Here is a 23064-nt window from a genome sequence, read left to right on the forward strand (position 1 = left end):
CAAAGATGTGAGATTTTGGGTGCTAACAATTACCCCTCCGCGGCGCAGTAACTGCTGCACAAGGCTTAAGTAATTAGCGAACTTACTGTCAGCTCGACCCACATTTTCCCGAGGTTTCCCTGGAATTCCCCGAGCGCCCTCCTTGCCCTAGAGCTTGAAGTGAAAACCTACTCGGGAGTCCTTTGTCGGTCGTCCTCAGCTTTCCGCGCTCTGGTGTTCCTTCACTGGATTATTTGTAGAGATTACGGGGAGCCCTGCGTTGGGCACCAGAGACAGCCTTGGCAACCGAGGGAGACCCCCGTTTCTACCAAAAAAAAAAAAAAAAAAAAAAAACTTAGCTAGGTGTGGTGTCGCTCGCCTGTAATCTCAGCTACTCCATGAGAAGTCAGACAAAACCAGCCACCAGAGACTGATTTTCTTCTAAAATGCTTTCTCCAAAATATTTTTAAAACAAAAGGGGGAAATTGGAAAGGAAAATATTTTGGGCCCCGCAAATCACTAAGATAAAGGGAAAAATCAATCTGGGAACTGCTTAGGGCAAACCTGCCTCCCATTCTATTCAAAGTCATCCGCTGCTCGCTGAGAAGAATGCATATCTTATTGCCTCCTTTGGAAAGGCTCATCAGAAACTCAGAAGAATGCAACCGTTCCTCTCTCACCTACCTGTGACCTGGAAGCCCCCTCCTGGCTTCGAGTTGACCCACTTTTGCTTCAGATTGTACCAGATCAAACCAGTGTTCATCTTACATATGTTGATTGATGTCTCCTGTCTCCCTAAAATGTGTAAAACTTTCAGATACGGTCAGTTTCTCTTCCAAGGTTTGGCATGTTAACGTTCTTGTGTTTTGTTCTCGAACTCAACTTTCTTGTTCTCCATGCCTCCTTGCCCTTAGTTACTGTAAACAACCTTCCCCTCAGTTCTAATCAATAGCTCACATCTGTTCCCTTGGTTACCTGCTCTGCACCCATTTCTCCCTTCGAAACCACACGTCCCACCATTGTAACTCACATCCCCCTTCCCCCTCCCTTATTTGGGAAAATATTCACAAATAGCCAACGGGGTCAGTGTAGATCTTGAGGTCTGGCCCTAGCCCATGCCAGAGGTAGGGATTGCATTAGGAATAAAAACCCCTGCTTTCCTTTATTCCGTGTGCTCTTGCGATTGTGATTGATGAGAGCAGCACGCTTCCGCAGAGGTAAACTGCGTTGCTGAGAAAACTTTTGCTTAAGTTCTGGTTTTACTTTGCGTCACCGAGCATTTATCTCCAACAAAACCAAGCTGTGCTCTGACCACCTTGGGCAACTGTCATCAGGACATCCTGAGGCTGTGTCATGCACAAGCATCCCCAACCTTGGCAAAATAAACTTTCTAAATACTCTTATCCCCAAATGCTCAGGGAGACTGATTTGAATAATCATAAAACTCCGAGGCTGCACTCCAGCCTGGGCGACAGAGCAAGACTCTGTTTCAGAAATAACAAAATAAAATAAAATAAAATAAAATAAAATAAAATAAAATAAAATAAAAATCAAATCTCCGGTCTCCCGCACAGCCGACTCTGCGTGAGTTACTCCTTCTCTATTGCTATTCCCCCGGTCTTGAGAAATCGGCTCTGTCTAGGTAGCGGGCAAGGTGAACCCACTGGGCAGTTACAGAATTGCCATTATATTGCGTGCAATTTTATATCTTATTACGCAAAATAGCTATAATCTTGTATACAAGGTTAAATGCGAATGTGCTCCTTGCGTTGTCAGATCCTAGCGCAGGAAGGACGCACCCCCTACAAACCGCTAGGCCAAAACGGTCATTCTGGCCTCATCCAGCCTCACGTGAGATCGCAATCTCCTGTCACTCAGGGCCTGAGGGGGCGGGGCCTGAAGCCCCAGACAATCAGGGGCGCTGGGGGTGGGGACCTGTCAATCAGGCGCACCGCCGGAAAGGAGAGGGCGGCTTCCGGGATCTGGCTGGCGGGCGCTTTGTCTGGCCTTCGTCACGGTAGGCTCTTCCTGTGAGTCTCCGCTGCTACTTCCTGGCTCTGGGAGGCCCGGTGGCTCTGCAGCAGCCTCTGCCACCCTGTGACCTGCGGGTATTGGGACATCCCTAGCTGACGCTGGGACACCCGGGAAGCCGAGGAACGGTGAGTGGACTGCGCCTGGCTTCCCGAGGTGGGGAAGAGGGCTGAACCAGCCATCGGCTGCGGAACCTGCGGACCGAGTCTCCGCGGCACAGCCGGGCCTCAGTCCCCTTCTGTGCAGGGCCGGGCGGTGCGGGCAGCGGGACCCCTGCGTCCTGTCTGTACCTGCGGGCGCCACTTCCGCCGGCCGGAGCCCTCTCCGGAACCCCGCGCCTCCCCCACCCAGGTAGTCCGGTGACCACGGGAGGGTGATCCGGGAGAGCCCCGACTCGGTGAGCGGGGTTCCAGCGTGGGAGAAGCTGTGGTTCATGGAGTTTCCAGTCCCACCTTTCTCCCCCTAAAATTAACCTGAGGCTTTGTTAAAACGTTAAACGGCGCGTTTGAGCAAACGCGATTCATAAACGGGTACCGCAGTCATGGTTTGTGGTTTGGGGTCCAGGGGAGGGGCGTAAATGAGAGGCTTTGATAAGGTGAATGAGGAAGCAAACCATACATATATATACACACACTTATATATACATATATATACATATATATGTATATATGTATATATATATATTTTTTCTTTTTTTTTGAGACGGAGTCTCACCCTGTCGCCAGGCTGGAGTGCAATGATGCAGTCTCAGCTCACTGCAACCTCTGACTCCCGGGTTCAAGCGATTCTCCTGCCTCAGTCTCCCAAGTAGCTGGGCTTATAGGCGCCACCACCACGTCCAGCTAATTTTTGTATGTTGAGACAGGGTTTTGCCATGTTAGCTAGGTTGGTTTCGAACTTCTGACCTTAATTGATCACCCTCCTCGGCCTCCTAAAGCACCGGGATTACAGGCGTGAGGCACCTTGGCCAAAATATTTTTCTGTTTCCAAACATTTTACATGAGAGGAAAGCGGAGAATAAATCATCTGACACTCTACTGTAAAAAAAATCTTTGTGCCTCTCTTCTTTTCATCTTTCCTAAGTGTACATATTACCAAAATGTCTTTAGGTTGAGGTCCCCCCGGGAAAACTTGACAGGGTGTTGTGTCCTCAGCCACTCTCCTGTCTTTTCCTAGTCCTGGCATTTTAGAACTGTCTGGGGATGACCCAGGATACCCACAGTGGCCATGTCTATTGGCGGGTCTAGTGAGTATCAGCCCCGGGTCATCTCATCCCCAAGGACAGCCTGAGGTAGGGGGTAGAGTCTCTCAGGTTAGCAGCTGGATGCTCTTGGCCTTAGAGGAATCTCCTGGTATAGTTTCATCTAAAATGGTGACCCCTTAGGGTCATTAAAATTTTAGGACATTAAAATTAATGGACAATACAATGTAATGTCATGAAAGTTAGGTCATTAAAATTACTCCTCCAGCCCGAGTTATTATTCCTCGAAGACACATTGATGGTTTACCAATTGGATGCTGATATTGAGAGGAAAAGGCAGAAATGATTTCTGCTCTCTAGCTTGTCTCAGACTTGTGAAGAGAGAAAAACCGTCCCAAAGGACAAGGAAAACCCACCCCAGAGAGGATGCGCAAGAATCTGAGTATTAAAATGCACTTAAGGCACACAGGAGGACAAAGAGCAGTGCCGGTGCCTCCTAGGTGGTCATTGAGTACTTTACTGAACAGGATGGGTGTCCTAAGGGATAGAACGGCCTGCCGTGACACTTAGAAAGGTCTGCGTTGGAGGCAGCACTGCCTCTCACTGAGTTTGTTACCTTGAAAAGGCTTGTCCGCTTATTTGAGTTTCAGGTTTTCACTGACTGTAAGATACATTTTGTCAGTACAGCTTGAAAGATAAAAATACTATTTCCGAAGAGGCAAGGTAAAATGATGTATTTCATTTGCTAAAAATTCGTGTTTATTTCTTCCCCAGAGTGAATGTAGTAAGTTTTAAAGTTCTGTTCTTTTTAAGGGTAATTTCAAATGGAATTGTAGGACTTAGCTTTGTAAATGCTATTGGTGAAATAAAAGTGTGATAGATAAATTGATGATTTATAAAGATTCACCAAAATGTCAGTTCCCCTCTTGTAGCTTTGTGAAGAATTTATGACAGTGGACACATGTGTATCCTCTTATCTGGGTGTCTGGGTGTTGTTTTTTGTTTTTTGGAGATGCTGTCTTGCTCTGTAGCCCGGCTGGAGTGCAGTGGCGCCATCTCTGCTTACTGCAACCTCCGCCTCCCGAGTTCGTGATTCTCCTGTGTCAGCCTCCTGAGTAACTGGGATTATAGGCACCCACCACCACACCCAGCTAATATTCATATTTTTAGTAAACACAGGGTTTTAGGCCTGGCACGGTGGCTTATGCCTGTAATCCCAGCCCTTTGGGAGGCCAAGGTGGTCGGATCATGAGGTCAGGAGTTCCAGAGCAGCCTGGCCAACATGGTGAAACCCTGTCTCTACTAAAAATACAAAAAAATTAGCTGAACGTGGTGGCAGGCACCTGTAATCCCAGCTACTCGGGAGGCTGAGGCAAGAGAATTGCTTGAACCCGGGAGGTGGAGGTTGCAGTGAGCCAAGATCTTGCCACTGCACCCCAGCCCAAGGGACAATGCGAGACTCCGTCTCAAAAACAAATAAACAAACAAACAAACAACAAAAAGACGGGATTTTTGCCATGTTGGCCAGGCTTGTCTCAACCTTCTGACCTCAGGTGATCCCCTACCTCAGCCTCCCAAGATGCTGGGATTATAGGCGTGAGCTACGACGCCTGGCCCACTCCATTTTCTTTTTATTCCCTAAATTTTAATATGTTTGAGTTTGTCTGTTCCTTTATCACTTTTTTCTTACATAAAAAAAATTCTGCCTAATCCTTAGTTAAAAAAAAATCTTCCTGTGACTTCTGAAAGTATTCTGGTTTTATCTTTTGTATTTGAATATATAATAAGATGATTATTGTTCATGGAATAGAGAAGAATGCAATACATTTTCCCAAGTAGATGCCAGCCTGGTTTGCCTCATATTTTAAAGTGCATGTAATTTCTTTTTCTATTCTATAGTGCCTACTCTATCATTCCTCAACTTTCCATATAGATGCTGGGTCATTAAGACTTTTTTTTTCCTTTGGTCTGCTTGCTCATCTCTCTGCTAACACTGTGCTGTCCTGAATATTTTTGTTTGAAAATCTTAGAAGTATGTTAGACAAGCCATCACTCTTTTTTTAGATGACTAAAAATGATTAGACATTGGTCATTTTTACTACATATGAAAGAGTAGCTTTTCTTGCCTAAAACCACCTGATCTGGGAATTTATGTGGTTTCATAGGAATAGCATCTGGAAGTGGTGACATTAATGTCATTTTAAAAAGCATGTGTCCTATTTCCTCTTATTCCTTTCTGCCTTGATATTGTGCAATAGAAATTTGAAAAATTGTTGTATTAGTATTGTTAAATATCAATTATTGGTTTTATTTACTACTCAATTAAATTTAATAAGCCTATTCTCTCTTGGTGTAATCACGTGGAATGGGTTCACTTCCACAGTTAACAAGTGACAGCACATGTAAAATATTGTCTACCAGGGAAATTCATTGAACACTTAGTGTTCAGACTGTGTTTTTGTGTCTGGTTCCCTAAGCACCACTGCAGTGACACAAAATAATAGACTTTCAGCAGAAGAAGTTTTGGAAAATATACTGCATAAGCCATTTAGATGCAATGAGTCATTCTTATTACTTGGGTTGGTGGAATCCCTTTCAAAATGTAAGTTCCTAATACAAACAAAGATTGAATTTTGCGAGCAGGTATTTTTAAGAATAAGTAGTCTCAGGACTGATAATATTAACTCACTTATGCACATCAGGTAGGATTTTAGTATGACAGATACTAGAAATGTACAAAGTGAAGTTAAAAGGTAACTCCTAGCAGCATATCGTAATCTCACTCCCTGGATTCTCTCATGAGATGGGTGTTTCTACTTTGCTGTTGCCTTTTTTAATAGTTCAATTCTAGCATTAGTACTGCTGTGTGGGAGGGAGTATGCATGAGCAGAGTAAGAGTTGTGACAATCAAGTCATAAAATAAATGCTTGGAAATTTTAGAATCATGTAAACAGCTTATGAATTGAGTATACATTCCCAGTGCTCTCAGTCTCACTCATCCTTCTATCCACATGTGTGGAATGTTTTAGGACTCCGTGGCTTTTGAGGATGTGGCTGTGAACTTTACCCAGCAGGAATGGGCTTTGCTAGATTCTTCTCAGAAGAATCTCTCCAGAGAAGTGATGCAGGAAACCTGCAGGAACCTGGCTTCTGTAGGTAAGAATGACAACACATTTCACTTAATTACAGAAGTATTTCCCTATCATCAGTGCTATTTGTGATTTGGAATGGGGCAAGGGAATGATTTGGTGAATAAATCAGGCATGGGCACTGTGTACAATGAACATGAAATCTAGTAATGTTTCTATAGTTTGAAATAATTCATGATAATTTTGTGCATCTGCATTTTAGGAAAAAACAGAAAGACCAGAATATTGAAGATCACTTCAAAAAACTTGGGAAAGATACAAGATAATTTGCACCGAGAAGAGGAAATAAAGTCCTCTGAAGGAATCTTAGCATGTCATGAATTTAAAAACAAGCAATCAAAGCAAATAAGAGTCACTTGAAATTCATTTCCTTTTAGAGAAATTTCAACCAAAATGTAACGTACATCAGTGTAGCAGTCAGTGTTTGGAAAACAGTTTACTTGAAAATAGTACTACAAAATTGTGTATATGAATGTTACTATTTTGGTCATAGCCATGCAGGTGGTAGCTGTGTTTTCAGTAGTAGCCCATTTACTTTCAAATAATTCAGTCATGGCACAAAAACAAAAACAAAACAAAACAAAAATGCATTTTCCCTAGTATTGGTAGCAGTGTAAGTCGAAGACCTATGAATGAGTAGAAAGTTATTAAACCAACCAATAATAATGTGCTTGTCATTTTTTTTACAGAAATCATATGGTACAGAGACTGCGTGAAAGCAAAGAAGGTAGTCAGTATGGACAAGTTGTCAGCCACATTCCAAATCTTGATCTGAATGAGAACATTTCTACTGGATTAAAACAATGTGAATGCAGTATTTGTGGAAAAGTCTTTGTACATCATTCCCTCCTTAATAGGCACATCCTAGCCCACTCAGGATACAAACCATATGGAGAGCAGCAATATAAATGTGAACAGTGTGGGAAATGCTTCGTTTCTGTTCCAGGTGTTAGAAGACACAGGATAATGCACAGTGGAAATCCAGCTTATAAGTGTACGATATGTGGGAAAGCTTTTCATTTTCTCAATTCAGTTGAAAGACATCAGAGAACTCACACAGGAGAAAAACCCTATAAATGTAAACAATGTGGTAAAGCGTTCACTGTTTCCGGTTCTTGTCTAATACATGGACGAACTCACACTGGAGAGAAACCCTACGAATGTAAGGAATGTGGGAAAACACTCAGATTTTCTTGTTCTTTTAAGATGCATGAAAGAACTCACACTGGAGAGAGATGTACCAAATGTGATAAAGCCTTCAGCTGTTCCACTTCCCTTCATGACCATGGAAGCATTTATACTGGAGAGAGACCCTATGAATGTAAACAATGTGGCAAAGCCTTTAGTCGTTTGAGTTCCCTTTGTAACCATAGAAGTACTCATACTGGAGAGAAACCCTATGAATGTAAACAATGTGACCAAGCCTTCAGTCGCCTCAGTTCCCTTCACCTCCACGAAAGAATTCATACTGGAGAAAAACCCTATGAATGTAAGAGATGCGGTAAAGCCTACACTCGTTCCAGTTACCTTATGCGCCACTAAAGAAGTCATGATGTAGAGGTTGGGTGTAGTGACTCAGCCTATAATCCCAGCACTTTGGGAGGCCAAGGTGTGTGTATTGCTTGAGCCCAGGAGTTTATAACCAGCCTGGATTAAAACAATGTGAAACAACCTGGGCATCGTGGTGAAACCCTGTCTCTACAAAAAATAAAATAATGCCGGGCCCGGTGGCTCACGCCAGCTACTCGGGAGGCTGAGGCAGGAGAATGGCGTGAACCCGGGAGGCGGAGCTTGCAGTGAGCCGAGATCGCACCACTGCGCTCCAGCTTGGGCGACAGAGGCAGACTCTGTCTCAAAACAAAAACAAAATAATTAGCTGGGCATGGCGGCACATTTCAGTTGTCTTAGTTCTTTTTCAAGGACATAAAAGGCTACGGGGGGTTGGGGGGAAGCCCTGTGCATGTGGATCACGAGGTCAGGAGATCGAGACCATCCTGGCCAACATGGTGAAACCTCGTCTCTACTAAAAATACAAAAATAGCTGGGTGTGGTAGCATATGCTTGTAATTCCAGCTACTCAGGAGGCTGAGGCAGGAGAATCACTTGAACCCAGGAGGCAGAGGTTGCAGGGAGCCGAGATTGTGCCACTGCACTCCAGCCTGGCGACAGAGTGAGACTCCATCTCAAAAATAAATAAATAAATAAAGCCCCTTGAATGTAAGAAATGTGGTAAAACATTTACTCTTTCCCATTCCCTCATAAACATGAAAGAGCTCACACTGCAGAGAAACCTTAAGAATGTAGGAAATGTGGTCAAGCCTTCAGATTTTCCTGAAGATTTGGGAGGGCTCAGAGTGGAGAAAAGGCTTTTGAATTTAAATTTATGGTAAGGCCTTCGGTTGTATTAGTTCCATTTGGAGACATCAGCTCATTCCTGAGAAAAACCCTATGAATGTCCAGAATGTTTGAGTGTTTCATTTCTCTCATATCCACTCAAGGACATATGAAAATGCACGCTGTAGCTGGCTGGACCTTGTAAATAAAAGAACGTACACAGGATTAAAACTCTAACAGTTTAGAAACTGCAAGAATATTTTCAGTTTTAACATTTACTTGAAAAGCCGTGTGAAAACTCCCACTGGAAAGAAGTTCTATAAGTGAAGCTTTTCTAATTTGGAAAGCCTGATGCAAATTAATTATCGCGCAGTGCTTGAAAAAAATCTATGAAATGTTACACAAGTTACAAGTATATTGTTTTTATCAGTGGCCCATTCTTAAAGAGTCTTGAGTATGCATTTCACCTTGTTTTGCAGGGAAACCTTGAGGTGAGAGTTCTGTAAATGTTCTTTAAGCAGTAGTACCTGAATTTCATAGATAATGATATTTTCTTAAGTCTGTTGGTAGAATTTTTGTCTATTCATTTGATAATGTGCTGGATTCATGGTTGAATTTGGATGTTTTTCTAATACGTAGGTAAGTTTAATTTTTTTATTCTATTATTATTTCTTTTTGAGATGGAGTCTCACTCTGTTGCCCAGGCTAGAGTGCAGTGGTCCGATCTCGGCTCACTGCAACCTCCGCCCCCTGGGTTTAAGCGATTCTCTTGCCTCAGCCTTCCGAGTAGCTGGGACTACAGGTGAACGCCACTACATCCAGCTAATTCTTTGTATTTTTAGTAGAGACAGGGTTTCACCATGTTGGCTAGGCTGGTCTTGAACTCCAGACCTCATGATTTGCCCGCCTCGGCCTCCCAAAGTGCTGGGATTACAGGCATGAGCCACTGCGCCCGGTCAGGTAAGTTTCATTTGTATGTATTGTCCTGTGATTAATGGACCAGTGAATAATGATTGTGAATTCTTGGGATTGTCTTACTAGCCTCATTTGGCAAATTTTGATTATCCCTTGTCCATTATACACATCCCACCTATTTTTATTAAATGAAAAACTACTTTTGATGTAAAGACATTTATTTTTTGCTAATAGTGAGTTGGTATTAATTCCTAAGTACATACAGTTTACCCGGGAGATGGAGCTTGCAGTGTGCTGAGATCACACCACTGCACTCTAGCAAGGGTGACAGAGTGAGATTCTGTGTCAAAAAAAAAAAAAAAAAAAAAAAAAAGGAATATCCTCACTTTTTTAATGTTATACCACTCTCTGCGCTCAAGTTAATCCCTGTTTGGGCCTGTGGGAGCTTACACCATCCTCCTGTATGTAATTAGTAACTGAGGTCTGGCTTATCTGTTTAGTAATAGATGTTATGTGTTTAACGGTGCCAGTAAACATAGGGTACTAATTCCTTCCTCACCAGTGGGGTGCATGAGACGCTATTGAAACAATTAGCAACACGAATGGAATGGATCAGTCCTCAATGCAGGACACCAGCTCAACTTGACCTACCTGCTATGGGCTGACTGTTCCGTAACACATCAGCAGTCACCTGGGTCAGAACCGTGAGCTGATGATGGGCGTTCCCTTTGGTTTGCACAGTGTTTTGTGGTCTTCAGGTGTTGTTATCTTCTTCCACACTAAAATGCTCTCATCTCCTAGACATCAAAGTTTAACTGCACCCCAGCATGACCTTTGGCCTGAGCTTAGCAGGCAGTTTTGAGGCCCTGGCTTATGAATGCACAAAAGCACAGCACATAAGCCAACACTTAAGTCCTAATTAGCAAGAATCAGGCTGTATCTCTGCAGTCCCTGCATCTGCTCTGGTCACCATCTCTGTGTGCTTAGGGCAGCCATGTGAACATTATTAATTATTTTACACTCCAAGACAATAGTTATTATGTAAGCAGAAGTAGTGGCCTTGTTTGTTTCTTGTGCTGCTGCTCCCCTTGCTGCTGTACCATACACCCTCCTGATGAGGTGTACATCTATGGTGCCTCATGGTTCAGGCACTGCTGAGTAAAGAAAATGGGAAGAAATAGTTTGATATTAGCCCCTACTGAAGCATATGAAGAAGCATCTCAGCTGCTTTTATTGAAAAATTCCTGACCAGTGTGTGGGCTTTTCTTATCACTGCTGCTTATCAGCATGTCAAAAGTCTCATCTTCGGACTGCAAGTCTTGACGGCCTTAGTTATAGTGGCCTTACTGCATGTGGAGCTAACCCCAGGAAGATGGAGTGGCACTCTTTGGAGGATTAGGTGGTCTCCTCCAATGTGGGTTGATGGGCTTCTGAACTCTTTCCTTTAACCATGCAGAGAGTCTACACTGCCAGTGATCATGTGCCACAACTCTATAGATGTAGAAATTCAAAATATTCTGAAATAGTTTCCATTGAAAGGAAATAGAAAAGCGGTCTGGTGCCACGCTCCGGTTAAGAGAACTAGTAGATGGCTCACAAGAACACTCTGTCGCTACTGTCTGTGCCTCTGTCACAGCAAATATCCTGATCCTTCAGTTTTAAGGGTGCAGGGCCATTTTCCTCCCTTTCTTACTGGTAGTTCTCAAGATAACTGTACGATATGCTGGGAAGGCAATATTCTGATAATCAAGTGACATTGGTCAGAACAGCCCAGGCTCTGTTATAGTCCCTGCTCGAAACAGAATGGCCTTTAACGCTTGTGTCCAGCAAACCACATCCTGGGAGAAAACTCAATGTGGGCTGCTTTCTGGGGTCCCTCAGTTGTAGTGCAAGTGAAGCATTTATAGTCAAAACTCCATCCATCTGCTCTGGGTAGCCTTCCTGATCTTGTGGTAATGGTTCATATTGAATCCTAGAATTCTGTTGTCTTTTGTTTGCTATTTGTAAGTAATAAATTCACTTCATGGAATTTATCTATGAATGTATTTGGCCTCATTGTACTCAGAAAAGTTGGTAGCCATTGCACAGTGAACCCGCTTCATAATTGGTGAAAACACCTATGGCCCCCTTGTGCACAGCAAGGAGGTTCATTCAGCCAAACATAGACTTCATGTTTATAAAACCCTGTAGCACAATTATTACCATGTGGGAGGCCTTTAACAATGGTGATGCTGATTTGAAAAACTCTGAAGGAAGAAATTTACCCAAATGGGTTGGGTACATGGGAGTTCCTCCTAATTCCAAGAAACCCTTACTCCCCTCCACCTAAAAAGAGTGAAGAGGCTGGGTGCGGTGGCTCAGGCCTGTAATCCAAGCACTTTGGGAGGCCTAGGTGGGCAGATCACAAGGTCAGGGGTTCAAGACCAGCCTGACTAACATGGGGAAGCCCCATCTCTACTAAAAATACAAAAATTAGCTGGGCGTGATGGCAGGCACCTGTAATCCCAGCTATTCGGGAGGCTGAGGCAGGAGAATCGCTTGAACCTGGGAGGTGGAGGTTACAGTGAGTCAAGACAATGCCACTGCACTCCAGCCTAGGTGACAAGGCAAGACTCCATCTCAGGGGAAAAAAAAAAAGAGTGGATAAGAACTGAAACAGGTTTAAAATTTCAACTAATTGGAAATGCAAGTTTATAAAAATAATATTTAAAATAAAAGGTTAAATGAGTGCTCATTGAATTTTATGCCTCCACAAAATAGGTTGTGAGTTAACTTCCACATTTATTGAAAGCCACCAAAGTTGGGAAGCCTCCGTGTCTGAAATTCACAGGTGGCTCAAATAAGAATTACACCTGGGGATACCCCAAAGTTTAAATATGGTATCCCCTATGATATTATGAGGAATTACTGTATATAAATCAGGTTGTCTTCCTTTAACTCTGAATATCATATTATCTTGCCTAAATTCTCCATAACGCATCGCTCCGCAGTATCCTATAGTGGACATGGCTTTTCTGACAAATGAGCACTAAAATTAAGTGTTTGAGACCCACCTATGTTCTTATCAAAATGGAAATCCCTGAATCCCACCAGTTAGAATAACATGACAGAATGTCAGATTTATGGAATATATAAGTTTTCTGTAAGGTTATTAGGTATTGATTCTATTTTATTAATAGATATCAATATATATAGATTACCTATTTCTCCTGTGTTTTAGTATTAATAGATTGTGTCTTTTAATTCATGCAGTTGGTCTAAGTTACCAAGTTTGTGGGTTATGGAGATTGTAATATTCTTTATGATTTTATCATCCATGGGCTCTCTAATATAAAGGCTTCTTTTAATTCTTAAAGTATTAGGTTAGTGCAAAAGTAATTGTGGTTTTGGACCATGAATTTTAAATTTGTATAACTAGGCTGCAACACATCTTTATTAATCAAAATAGAACCCATTACAATGGGCTGGGCACAGTGGCTCACGCCTGTAATCCCAGCACTTTGGGAGGCTGAGGCAGGCGGATCAGGAGGTCAGGAGTTTGAGACCAGCCTGACCAACATGGTGAAATCCCGTCTCTACTAAAAAGATAAAAAGTAGCCGGGAGTGGTGGCATGTGCCTGTAATCCCAGCTACTCAAGAGGCTGAGGCAGGAGAATCTCTTGAACCCGGGAGGCAGAGGTTGCGGTGAGCCCAGATTGCACCTTTGCACTCTGGCCTGGGTGACAGAGTGAGACTCTGTCAAAAAAAAAAAAAAAAAAAAAAAAAAAAAAAAAAAGAAAAAGAAAGAAAAAGAAAAGAAACCATTACAACGAATACATTTTTGCCAATGAGAAATAAACTTGTTTATTCTGTGCTTTCAGGGTTGGATGAACTCTTGAAAAGCATTTTCTGCATCCTGCTGGTTGTGTACTTGTTTTCCCTGCAAAAAGTTGTCAAGATGCTTAAAGAAGTGGTAGTTGGTTGGCGGTAGTGGGAGTAGTATCATCATCTCTTCCTTTAGATGACAGGAACAATATCACAGGGTGGGTGTACACCCTGTGTGTTTTTGGAAGCAATGTCATTCTCTCTTCTTTTAGGTTTTAGGATTCATATCACAGGCGAGGTGTACACCCCTTGTTATATTGGATTGAATCTCATTTTCTTTCAACCTGTATCTTTAGAACAATATCCCATGGGGGCTGTCCATCCCTTCAATATTGGTACTAACACCATCTTCTCCTTTCCTGGATATAAGAAACAGTATCACAGGAGGGGTGTACACCCCTTGCAATACTGGTAGTAATATCACCTCTCCCCTGTGGTTATTAAGGACAAAATCCCAAGGTGGCTGTATGGTTCCTACTTTATTGGGAGTAGTATCATCCACTCACCCCCTGAATAAGAGGAACCATATCATTGAAGAAGTGTCCACCCACTTCGATCTTGTCAGCCATGTCATCTTCTTCCCGCCTGGATATTAGGAACGATATCCTAGGGTTGGGGGCTGTGTACACCCACTGCAATATCGAAAGTAAAATCAGCCTCTTTCCCGCTGGATATTAGGAACTCTATCACAGGTGTGTGTGCACCTTCTCGTATATTGGGAGTACTATGAGCCTCCACCCCTGTGCATATTAGGAACAATATACAGGGGGCAGGGTGGTTACAGCCCCTGTGATATTGAGAGCAATAGTCTTCTCTTTCCCCTGTACATTAGGGTCTACATCACAGGGGTCTGTACACCTTCTGTGATATTAGGATTAATGTTGTCCTCTCCCCTACTGAATGTCAAAAACAGTATCACAGAAGGGTGTACACCCCCTGCGATATGGCCAGTAATATCATCGTCTCTACCTTTGGATACTAGGAACAACATCACAAAGGGTGTGTACACTCCCCTGTGATATAGGGCATAATGTTATCCTCTCTTCCCCTGGATATTAGGACCGATATCCCTGGTGGTGGGAGGGGGAGTACATTAAGAACAATATCACTGGGTGGGTGTACACCCCCTGTGATATTGGGTGTAGTATCATCCTCGCTTCCCTAGGATATTAAGAACAATATCACAGGAGGGGTGTACCGCCACAGCCCCTGCGTTATTGGGAGCAATAGCATCTTCTCCCCCTCTCAATATAAGGAACAATATCCCAGGGTGGGCGTTCATCCCCTGTGATATTGAGCATAATGTCTTCGTCTTCCAATGTGGATATTGGGTGTAGTGTCACAGGGGGGGTGTACGCCTTCTTTGATATTGGGAGCAATATAACCCTCTCCCCTCAGGATTGTAGGCAAAATATCAAAGGAGTTTTACAACACATGCGATATGAGCAGTAATATCATCCTCTCCCCACCTAGATGTTAGGAACTGTATCACAGGCTACTGTACACTTCTTGCGATATTGGGAGTCATATCATCCTCTCCCATCATGGATATTAAGAACAATATTACAAAGGAAGTGTACACCCCCTGCCATATTGAGAGAAATATGTTGCTCTCCCTTTCGGGATATTAGGAACAATATCGCAGGAGGTGTGTATAACCACTGCGATATTGGGAGTAATATCATCCTCTCTCCCTGAATATAAGAAACAATATCGGCCGGGCGCTGTGGCTCAAGCCTGTAATCCCTGCACTTTGGGAGGCCGAGACGGGCGGATCACGAGGTCAGGAGATCGAGACCATCCTGGCTAACACAGTGAAACCCCGTCTCTACTAAAAAATACAAAAAACTAGCCGGGCGAGGTGGCGGGCGCCTGTAGTCCCAGCTACTCGGGAAGGCTGAGGCAGGAGAATGGCGTGAACCCGGGAGACAGAGCTTGCAGTGAGCCGAGATCCGGCCACTGCACTCCAGCCTGGGCGACAGAGCGAGACTCCGTCTCCAGAAAAAAAAAAAAAAAAAAAAAAACAATATCACAGGAGGATGTACACACCCTGTGATATTGGGAGTCACATCATTTTCTCTCCCTCTGGATATTCGGAACAATATCACAGTGGATATGTACACCCCCTGCGATATTGCCACGAGTATCATCGTCTCCCTTCCAGGATATAGGGAACAATATCACAAGGGGGTGTACATCCCCTGCAATACTGGGAGTAATATCTTCCTCTCCCCCACTGGCTATTAGGAGCAATGTCACAGAAAGGGTGTACACTCCCTGCTCTATTGGGAGTGATATCTTCCTCTACTTCCCTGGATATTAGGAACAATGTCACTAGGGAGTGTACACCTCCTGCAATATTGAGACTAATATCATCGTCTCGCCCCCTGGATGTTAGGAACCAGGGGTGGTGTACATCCCCTGCGAAATCGGAAGAAATATCCTCTCCACCTTTGGAACACTTTTTAACATAGCTTCGTATGTGGGGAGGACTCGAGTGATTAATCGAATGTTTCATCAGGTGCGGTTCTTCTATTTCCCAGTTTTGACGCAACATTTGGTGAAATTTCCAGGGACTCCTGTGGTCAGCTTCACGGTTTCACTCTGTCACTTTCTAATGCAGTATTCTTTGGGAGTCTTTCAAATTAAGCGCCATCATTTAAAAATAAGTTTTATAATATGCAGTTTCAGGTGAATTCTTTACCTTCGTGTCTCAGGCAGTAGCTACCTACCTGTGAGTTGTCAGAAAGGTTCACACTGTTTTCCAGGGCGACCTTTGCATTTACTGGAACTATTAAGAGCTCGTTCCTGCTTCGGCCGTGATTGACACGCAGTGCGCGTGAGGCCGTGCGTGGCTTAGCGTCTTCTGCAGGCTTAGAGGTCACTTTCTGTTCTTCCCCAAGCCTGCTCTGCTGTGCCGAGTGTTCACTGCGGGCGACGGTCACACTGTCTGGCACAGGCCACCGAGGCCACAGGGCAGACTCCACGTATCGGAGCCTGCAGAATGGCAGAGCCTGGCCTCCTCGTCACCCTTCAGGGGGAGCAAAAAGCGCAAGCCTGTTATCAGAGCTGTGCTAGCCCAGAAAGCCTCCGAACAGGTTTAATTTAGGAATCAGCTCCTACCAACTGCCCATGTTTAGGATGTGTTTGAGTTTTTGTGATTTTTCCTGCACCGAAGCTACTGGGCTGGCTCTGAGTCACTGTCATGGGACTTCAGGTTGCCCCGATGGCAAGCGGAGGGGGAGGAGGGCCGCACAGAGGCTTGCGGCCGTAATAATGAAGGGCTTGTTGCCTCTTGGGACAGCGAGTTCAAACTCTTTGTAATTGTCAGCGTAAATAGCGACCCGCTGAGGACATGGCTGTAATTCAGGGTGGCATGGTTGATTGTCATCGTTGATATCAGGTACCTGCCTCTAAAATGACGGTACCCGTAGTGCGGCTCCAGGAGGGCAGCTCCTGCCAAACACACGTGCTCCTGGGCCCGCGCCTGAAGCCACGGTCGTGCTGCCAGCCAGGCCTGCAGCTGTGGGTGCAGCGGGGTCTTCATGGCACTGAGCGCCTCCCTCGTTTGCTTGTGGGGCCCAGCCCTCCATCCCTCCTGGTCCCCAGTGCGGCTTCTCCCAGGAATCTCCCAGCCCCGTGCACACCTCTGTCTTCACAGCTTCCGTAGTTTTCTCGTGGGCGGCCCAGGTGGGCTCCTGGGCAGGGATCGTGTGTTAGTCGAGTTCTCTCCAGCCTTCCCTGGCTAGTGGCTCAACAGGTCCCTTCAGATGAGTCAGCCAGCTGTGTGCCTGCATGTTCAGGATACTTGTCAGGATCCTTCCTCAGAGCAAGACGGACACTCACTTCCTCCATAGGACTTTGGAGCCCGCCCTGGAGAGATGCCAGCCACATCCAGAGGGGCCGCCCAGGTCCCCGTGGGCTGGTGGGAGTGACTTCTGAGCCACTCGAGGCCCCATTTTGTGTTCCTACACCCCACAAAGTCACTTAAAGTGCCATGTTCTGGTGCCTTGTGCCTCTCGAGTGTGGCACACAAGCCTGGATGGGGATCTGAGCGGGCGCTGCCTTCCTCAGGCTGCGCTTGTGTTTTAGGGCCCCTGGAACACTCGTGGCTGTGATTCTAGCCACTGTCTCGGCTTCCCTAGACGGTTTCACCCGCAGCCTGAGGGCCACATCGGCAGCCACCGAGGAGCCAGCAGACGTTGGTCTCACTCAGTCCTTCTCGACTTTGGTGACAGAGGAGACAGCAAAACTTCAGCTGGGAGCCCCAGGCCTTCTCTGCTTGGGGCCCTGGGACTGAGATAGCACAGATCCTGCCATCCACGTGCTGGGGGCCCCGCTGTGCGGCTCCCTCCTCTGGTCAGGGGCCACTCCCTTGGGCTGGGCAGCTCCGGGTCCTCCCACTCACGGGCTCAGGGCGGGTCCTGGATGCAGAGAGAAGGAGAAGGGTGGCGGTTTGAGCCCAACTGTGTTGGCTTCATCTTCTGCTTCTTGTCGCTAAATACATTTGCAAAGTTTTCCAGATGAAAACTCAGAAGGGATTTTTAATGACTGGAATCTGTGAATTCCATGGAAGCCAAGTCTGTCCACCTCTTTCACCCACCTCATTTTTCCCCGTTGGGGCTGATTTTGGCAGCATTCATAGGGGCAGGGACGCAAGGGGTGGTGGCCAGCCCTTGGCCCTGTGTCCCTCCTCTCCTCCCCTCAGCGCCACAGCATTTCGGTGTCATCCCCTTCCCTGCATGTGTCCTCTTGAAAACCAAGTGCGGCTGGAGGGAGATGCCTGTGCCCGCTCCCGTGACCTTCCCGGCCAGCCCGGCTGCAGCGGCCCCTCGGCAGGCATCTTTGTGGTGCTGCCTCCGTGCCCCTCCCATCACCTGATGCTCGTGCTCCTGAATCTTCACGCGTGTGCTCCGTGCAGCCACCTCACGGGCTTCCTGGGAATGGAGACAGTGTCTCACGCCAGTCAGAATGCTCTTCTCTGTCCACTGAATAGGCCAACACAGAATTATTGCTCTGTGATTATTTATGCTTTGTTATGTAGAACTGGAATAAAGAGAAAGCGAATTTAGACATTACAGCCATCAGGTTGAAGCTAGGTAATTGCATTAGGGAATTAAATGAGAGCATTTGAGCTTCTCGAGTTCTAATTCCACATCTTCGTATCCCCATCACCCCATACCCAGTGTCTAACACAGCTCTTGGTCTAGGAGTTTCTTGATAAATGCTTACTGAATTGAACTGTACTGAGCTTAACATTTCTACCCAGAGTTAGAAGCCAGTCCCTGAGCAAATTGCATTTAGAACGTGAGTTTGACGTTACTATGGTAAGGGGTATCCTACACGTCATAATTCCTAGTCAATATCAGCTATTTAGTCAAATAGAGTCAAGTATAGAGAGGCATTGGCCCATCTGGGGAAAGGGCAAGGCACGATGCTTTAGGTGCAGGTCCCCAATATCAACTATGAAAATTAAATGTTGTCATCTCCAATTGCAGCCCTGTCCTCAGCTGGTCACTGCTTATGCTAACAATTATAAACAGCTTGAACTTGCTGTCCTGAGAGACAACACACCCTCCATTCTCTCTGCAGTGCAGCTGCCTTGGTGGATGGAACATGCCCCTCCTCCCTCCCTCCCCCCTCCCTCCCCCCTCCCCCCCTCCCCTTTCCCTCCCTCCCCCCTCCCCTTTCCCTCCCTCCCCCTCCCCTCTCCCTCCTTCTCCCCTCCTCTCTACCCCCCTCCCCTCTCCTTCTTCCTGTCTTCTCTCACATTTCTCCCCTCACCTTCTCTCCTGGGTGAGGGGCAGAAGAGAAGAGACCTCCGGAATCTTCTGCTTCATCCAAGCAGCTTGGGGGCAGCATTAACTGCTGCAATTTGGCTGCCCCAGCAGGAGCCTCAGGGCAGCCTTTCTAATGGGAATCCTGGAATCATGTCTTTCCTTAATGTGTCCTAAAGGCTGGAGGACATGAAGTGAAACAATGCTCCATGCTCAGTCCTGTGATTTTGTGTATTTATTGGACTTACTTTGAAATTAAACTAAATGATACCCAAGGTAGACCATGAAAAAAAAAACAGGCTATGGTGTTTGAAAAACAAACAAAACCGTTTGGCTTGTTGGTTTGTTCTTAGACCTTCACAGGCTCCTAGGTCACACGTTTCAGTTTCTCAGCGAGTGACATTCTCTGCGGAAGCTGTGTCAGTCTCTTGTTTGATGATGTCAGCCACAGCAGAAAGAAGCACTCCGTAGGCCCCGTGCTCAGCACCTTGGCATGAGCTCCTGCCATCTTCTGTTCATGCTCATCACAGCTCTGTGCAGTGGGCATCCTCCTGATCCCTGTGGGAGGATGGAGGATGGAGGCGGAAGGGTGAGTGACGGCAGGATCACATGAGGGGTCTCTCCCGAAGTAGGGAGGGGAACCTTCCCAGGACCTCAGTGCCCATCACGACCTTCCTCCTCCTCCTCTGCCTCTCTGTGACTGTTTGACTCAGGCTGCAGGGACAGACGTGAGTATGTGCAGAGCGTGTGTGCACCCCTGAGGGTGTGTGCTCATATTGGCAGGGAGGGATGTGCACGTGTACAGAGCGTGTGTGCACACCTTGGATATATGTGCTGGCATTGGCAGGGACAGATGTGAGTGCGTACAGAATGTGTGCTGGCATTGGCAGGGACAGATGTGTACAGAGCGTGTGTGCACACCTGGGAGGGTTGCTTATGTTGTTTTGTAAGCGGCAAATACGTGGCCTGTTGCATTGGCGGCCCTGCGCCGGTGCTGAGTCCGTCAGTGTCCCTCGGGTTGGGGTCTCCATCTCCCCAGACAGCACTCGAGTGTCTTGAGGTTTCAGATTCTTCCTCTACGGGTACTTGGGCCTCCTCAGGACCAAACATCAGAACCAGCCCCAACTGCAAACTGCAAGAACATTCAAATGCATCTTCAGTAGAGAAAACAAAAGCAATTGGAATAATTTTCCACCATGACCCCGTGGTTAAGCCGTTAGATACTCCAGCCAACAGATTGAGTCACTTTAAAATTCACACCAATTAAAATGGTTGTGAGAGTTGCAGAGCTTTACCGCTAAACCTTGAAATAATTGAAGCGTTCTGCTCCACTTGCTTACAAACTAGGGTTGGGGATAACTTTCAGTCCAAAGTAGTAACCTTGTAAATCCAGCTTACATGCGAGGCTCCCACTGACACAGGAAGAGACAGTGGCCCTTGATTATTCTCCTGTGTTCAGATACTTTGTCATTTTTTTTTGTATCCTGATCATCACTTCTGCTTTTCCAATTCAAACTAAAGGGAGTTTAGTTCTGTTTTGGAGAAGCTGTGGATAGTGGTTTCTTTTCATGGTTTGCTTAATCTCTTATGTCTGGCGCTTACATTTACCCAAATAGATTTTTCTTTAGTACGGCAGTGGCATAGCCCAGGGCTTCTCCCTCCATATCTGCTCCCCAGGAGGCCCCCTAGGAATGGGCGCTGGAGATCCAGCCCCTCTCCATGTGCCGTTTTCTTTGAGTCCAAGGTAGGTTTGGCTCAGAGAAGAAAACAGGCCTCCGAGTTAGGTGCCTCTGACTGCTTGCTTGTGAAATGTTTAATGATAAGGTGCCTTCCAAACTAATTTTACACATTGATAGTTGTAGCCTGAAGTATCACTGCAGTCATAAGAACAAGAAACACTCCCATCAAGTAGATGAGCAGAAGAAAGCCATAAAAGTTTAATAAAGCGCAAATAAAATGGTGTTGTAAGAATGTACAGTGGGAAATGCTCTCAGTCCAGCCAGATCGGCTGTGGCGTCCTCCTGTAAATACATTTAGCCACGTGTGGCCCTGATCGCAATCACTACTGTGAATTGCGATCCACAATGTTCTTGGGGGTCGATGCCTGGACTGTGCCAGCAGATGAGTCTGATTTGAGGTCACGGTGGTGATGTGCTTAACACGGCCAGCTGAACTGAGGGGTGGCCACCCATGCACTCACCACGTGCAGCCGTTATTCTTGTGATGGAGTTGCACGGGGCGCAGCTTGTCCACCTGGGCTACTTAAAGTACCGGGAACCCAACCACGGGTGGGTGCCTCCCGACATGGGAGCTGTCTTTTTTATCCAGGGCCCTCTGGCGCTGCAGACTCTGAGTCCACATGGGAGGCACCGGAGTGCTCTGCTGGGCCATGGAGGTCCCCGAGCAGGTGGTCACTCATTGCTTGTGGAGTGGTCCATGGCCTGTGAGTTTATTCCCCGGTCTGTGTGGGTGAGATTAACCAGTTCACAGCTGGGCACTTACCCCTTACACAGGTGACACTAGTTAAAGTGGAATCTATATTAACTCGCACGGGAGTGTGTGAGGAACCGGCAGGGTGGGGAGGTTTGGCCCTAGCACTAGAGCCCGGGCTCCTGACATTCTGCGTCTTCTTGTTGGGGGGGCCGTCAGAGCCGCTGTGGGTCCTGAAGACAGTGGGTGCCATATGGACCAGGGGATGCGGAAGCCTCTAGAGGCTGCGGGAGGCAAGGAGAGGGTCGCTTCCCCAGAGCCAGCCCTGCCGCCACTTCGACGTTAGATGGTGGGACCTGTTTTGGACTCCAGCTTCCAGAAATGTGAGAAAATAAGTCAGTGTTTAGGGCGCTAAATTTGGGGTGATTTAGTGGAGAAATAGAAAACTAGCCCACAAAGGTGCACGCATTGAAATGTGCTCTGTTCAGGTGTTCACAGTGGTGTGAGGGGGATGGCATCAGGGTTCTGGGAACTGTGCAGTTTTACTGAAGGAAGGGGGCTCGCCACGCCTTTCCTCATGTAACTGAAGGCATGTGTACCTGCCACACCGCCCAGGAGACAGGGACTGGAATTCTGACTTTATTTCTTATGGGAACCAAGCCACAGTCAGAACACAGTGAGGGCTGAAATGAGCTTCCTACAGCCTGAACTGGGAAGAGGAATTGCAAGTAGCTTGTTTTTTTCTACACAGACCTGTCCTTTCAGGTTTTGTTAAGTTCTGGAAAAAGGGAGAAGCCAGGCACACCTCGGTGAGGGACAGTGTTTCTGGAGGTGGTGCGGCTTCAGCCTTAATGTGGCCGTGTGGTTGGGAGGCTCAGAAACTGCCCTCCAAGGGCACTCATCTATTCCTTATTGCAGTAATACCTCGTTTACAGAAATCCACAGAAATCACAGTGCGGGAGGCCTCTGGTCTGGATGGGTTTGTGTGGACCGAGGTCACGGGGTGTTGTCCCAAGTGCTTATCCTGATCTGGCAGAGGCTCTGTTCCCAAATAATTATTCCACAGTTTCAGAGCCTATATCTGAGTGATAGTCTTTTAACTTTGTTGCATAAAAGTAAACAAAGTATGTCTTGAGGGTCTAAAAATCTATTTAGTAGTCATGGCTGTAAACTCATACCTGGGGCTTTGGGATGGAGTGAAAACCACCGTCACCTGGCGTGGACGCTGCGTGGTATTTTTAGCGTGGTGGCCTGCTCGTGCCTTGAGCTCCATCTGCAGTGTGAGCAACAGCTGTGCATTTGAGAAATGTGGACAGGTCAGCTTGCTCCTCCAGGGGCCTGCGGGCATCCGGATGAGGGGCCTGGGATGAGGCCACATCAGTGG

The 23064-nt window shown here is 46.2% G+C and overlaps 1 protein-coding gene and 1 pseudogene across 1 annotated transcript; both read left to right on the plus strand.

The window, feature by feature from the left end:
* Positions 1-2002: 2002 nt before the first annotated feature.
* On the plus strand, positions 2003-15500 carry LOC139359164 (zinc finger protein 669-like). Its single transcript, XM_071081588.1, has 3 exons — positions 2003-2138; positions 6241-6367; positions 7050-15500. Exons 2-3 carry the CDS (start codon positions 6288-6290, stop codon positions 7900-7902), a joined length of 933 nt encoding a protein of 310 aa, XP_070937689.1. The 5' UTR covers positions 2003-2138; positions 6241-6287; the 3' UTR covers positions 7903-15500.
* A 149-nt stretch (positions 15501-15649) lies between these two features.
* Positions 15650-19106, plus strand: LOC139359165 (uncharacterized; annotated as a pseudogene).
* The last annotated feature ends 3958 nt before the right edge of the window (positions 19107-23064 follow it).

Source organism: Macaca nemestrina, chromosome 16 (assembly GCF_043159975.1).
Source record: "Macaca nemestrina isolate mMacNem1 chromosome 16, mMacNem.hap1, whole genome shotgun sequence".
NCBI lineage: Eukaryota > Metazoa > Chordata > Mammalia > Primates > Cercopithecidae > Macaca > Macaca nemestrina.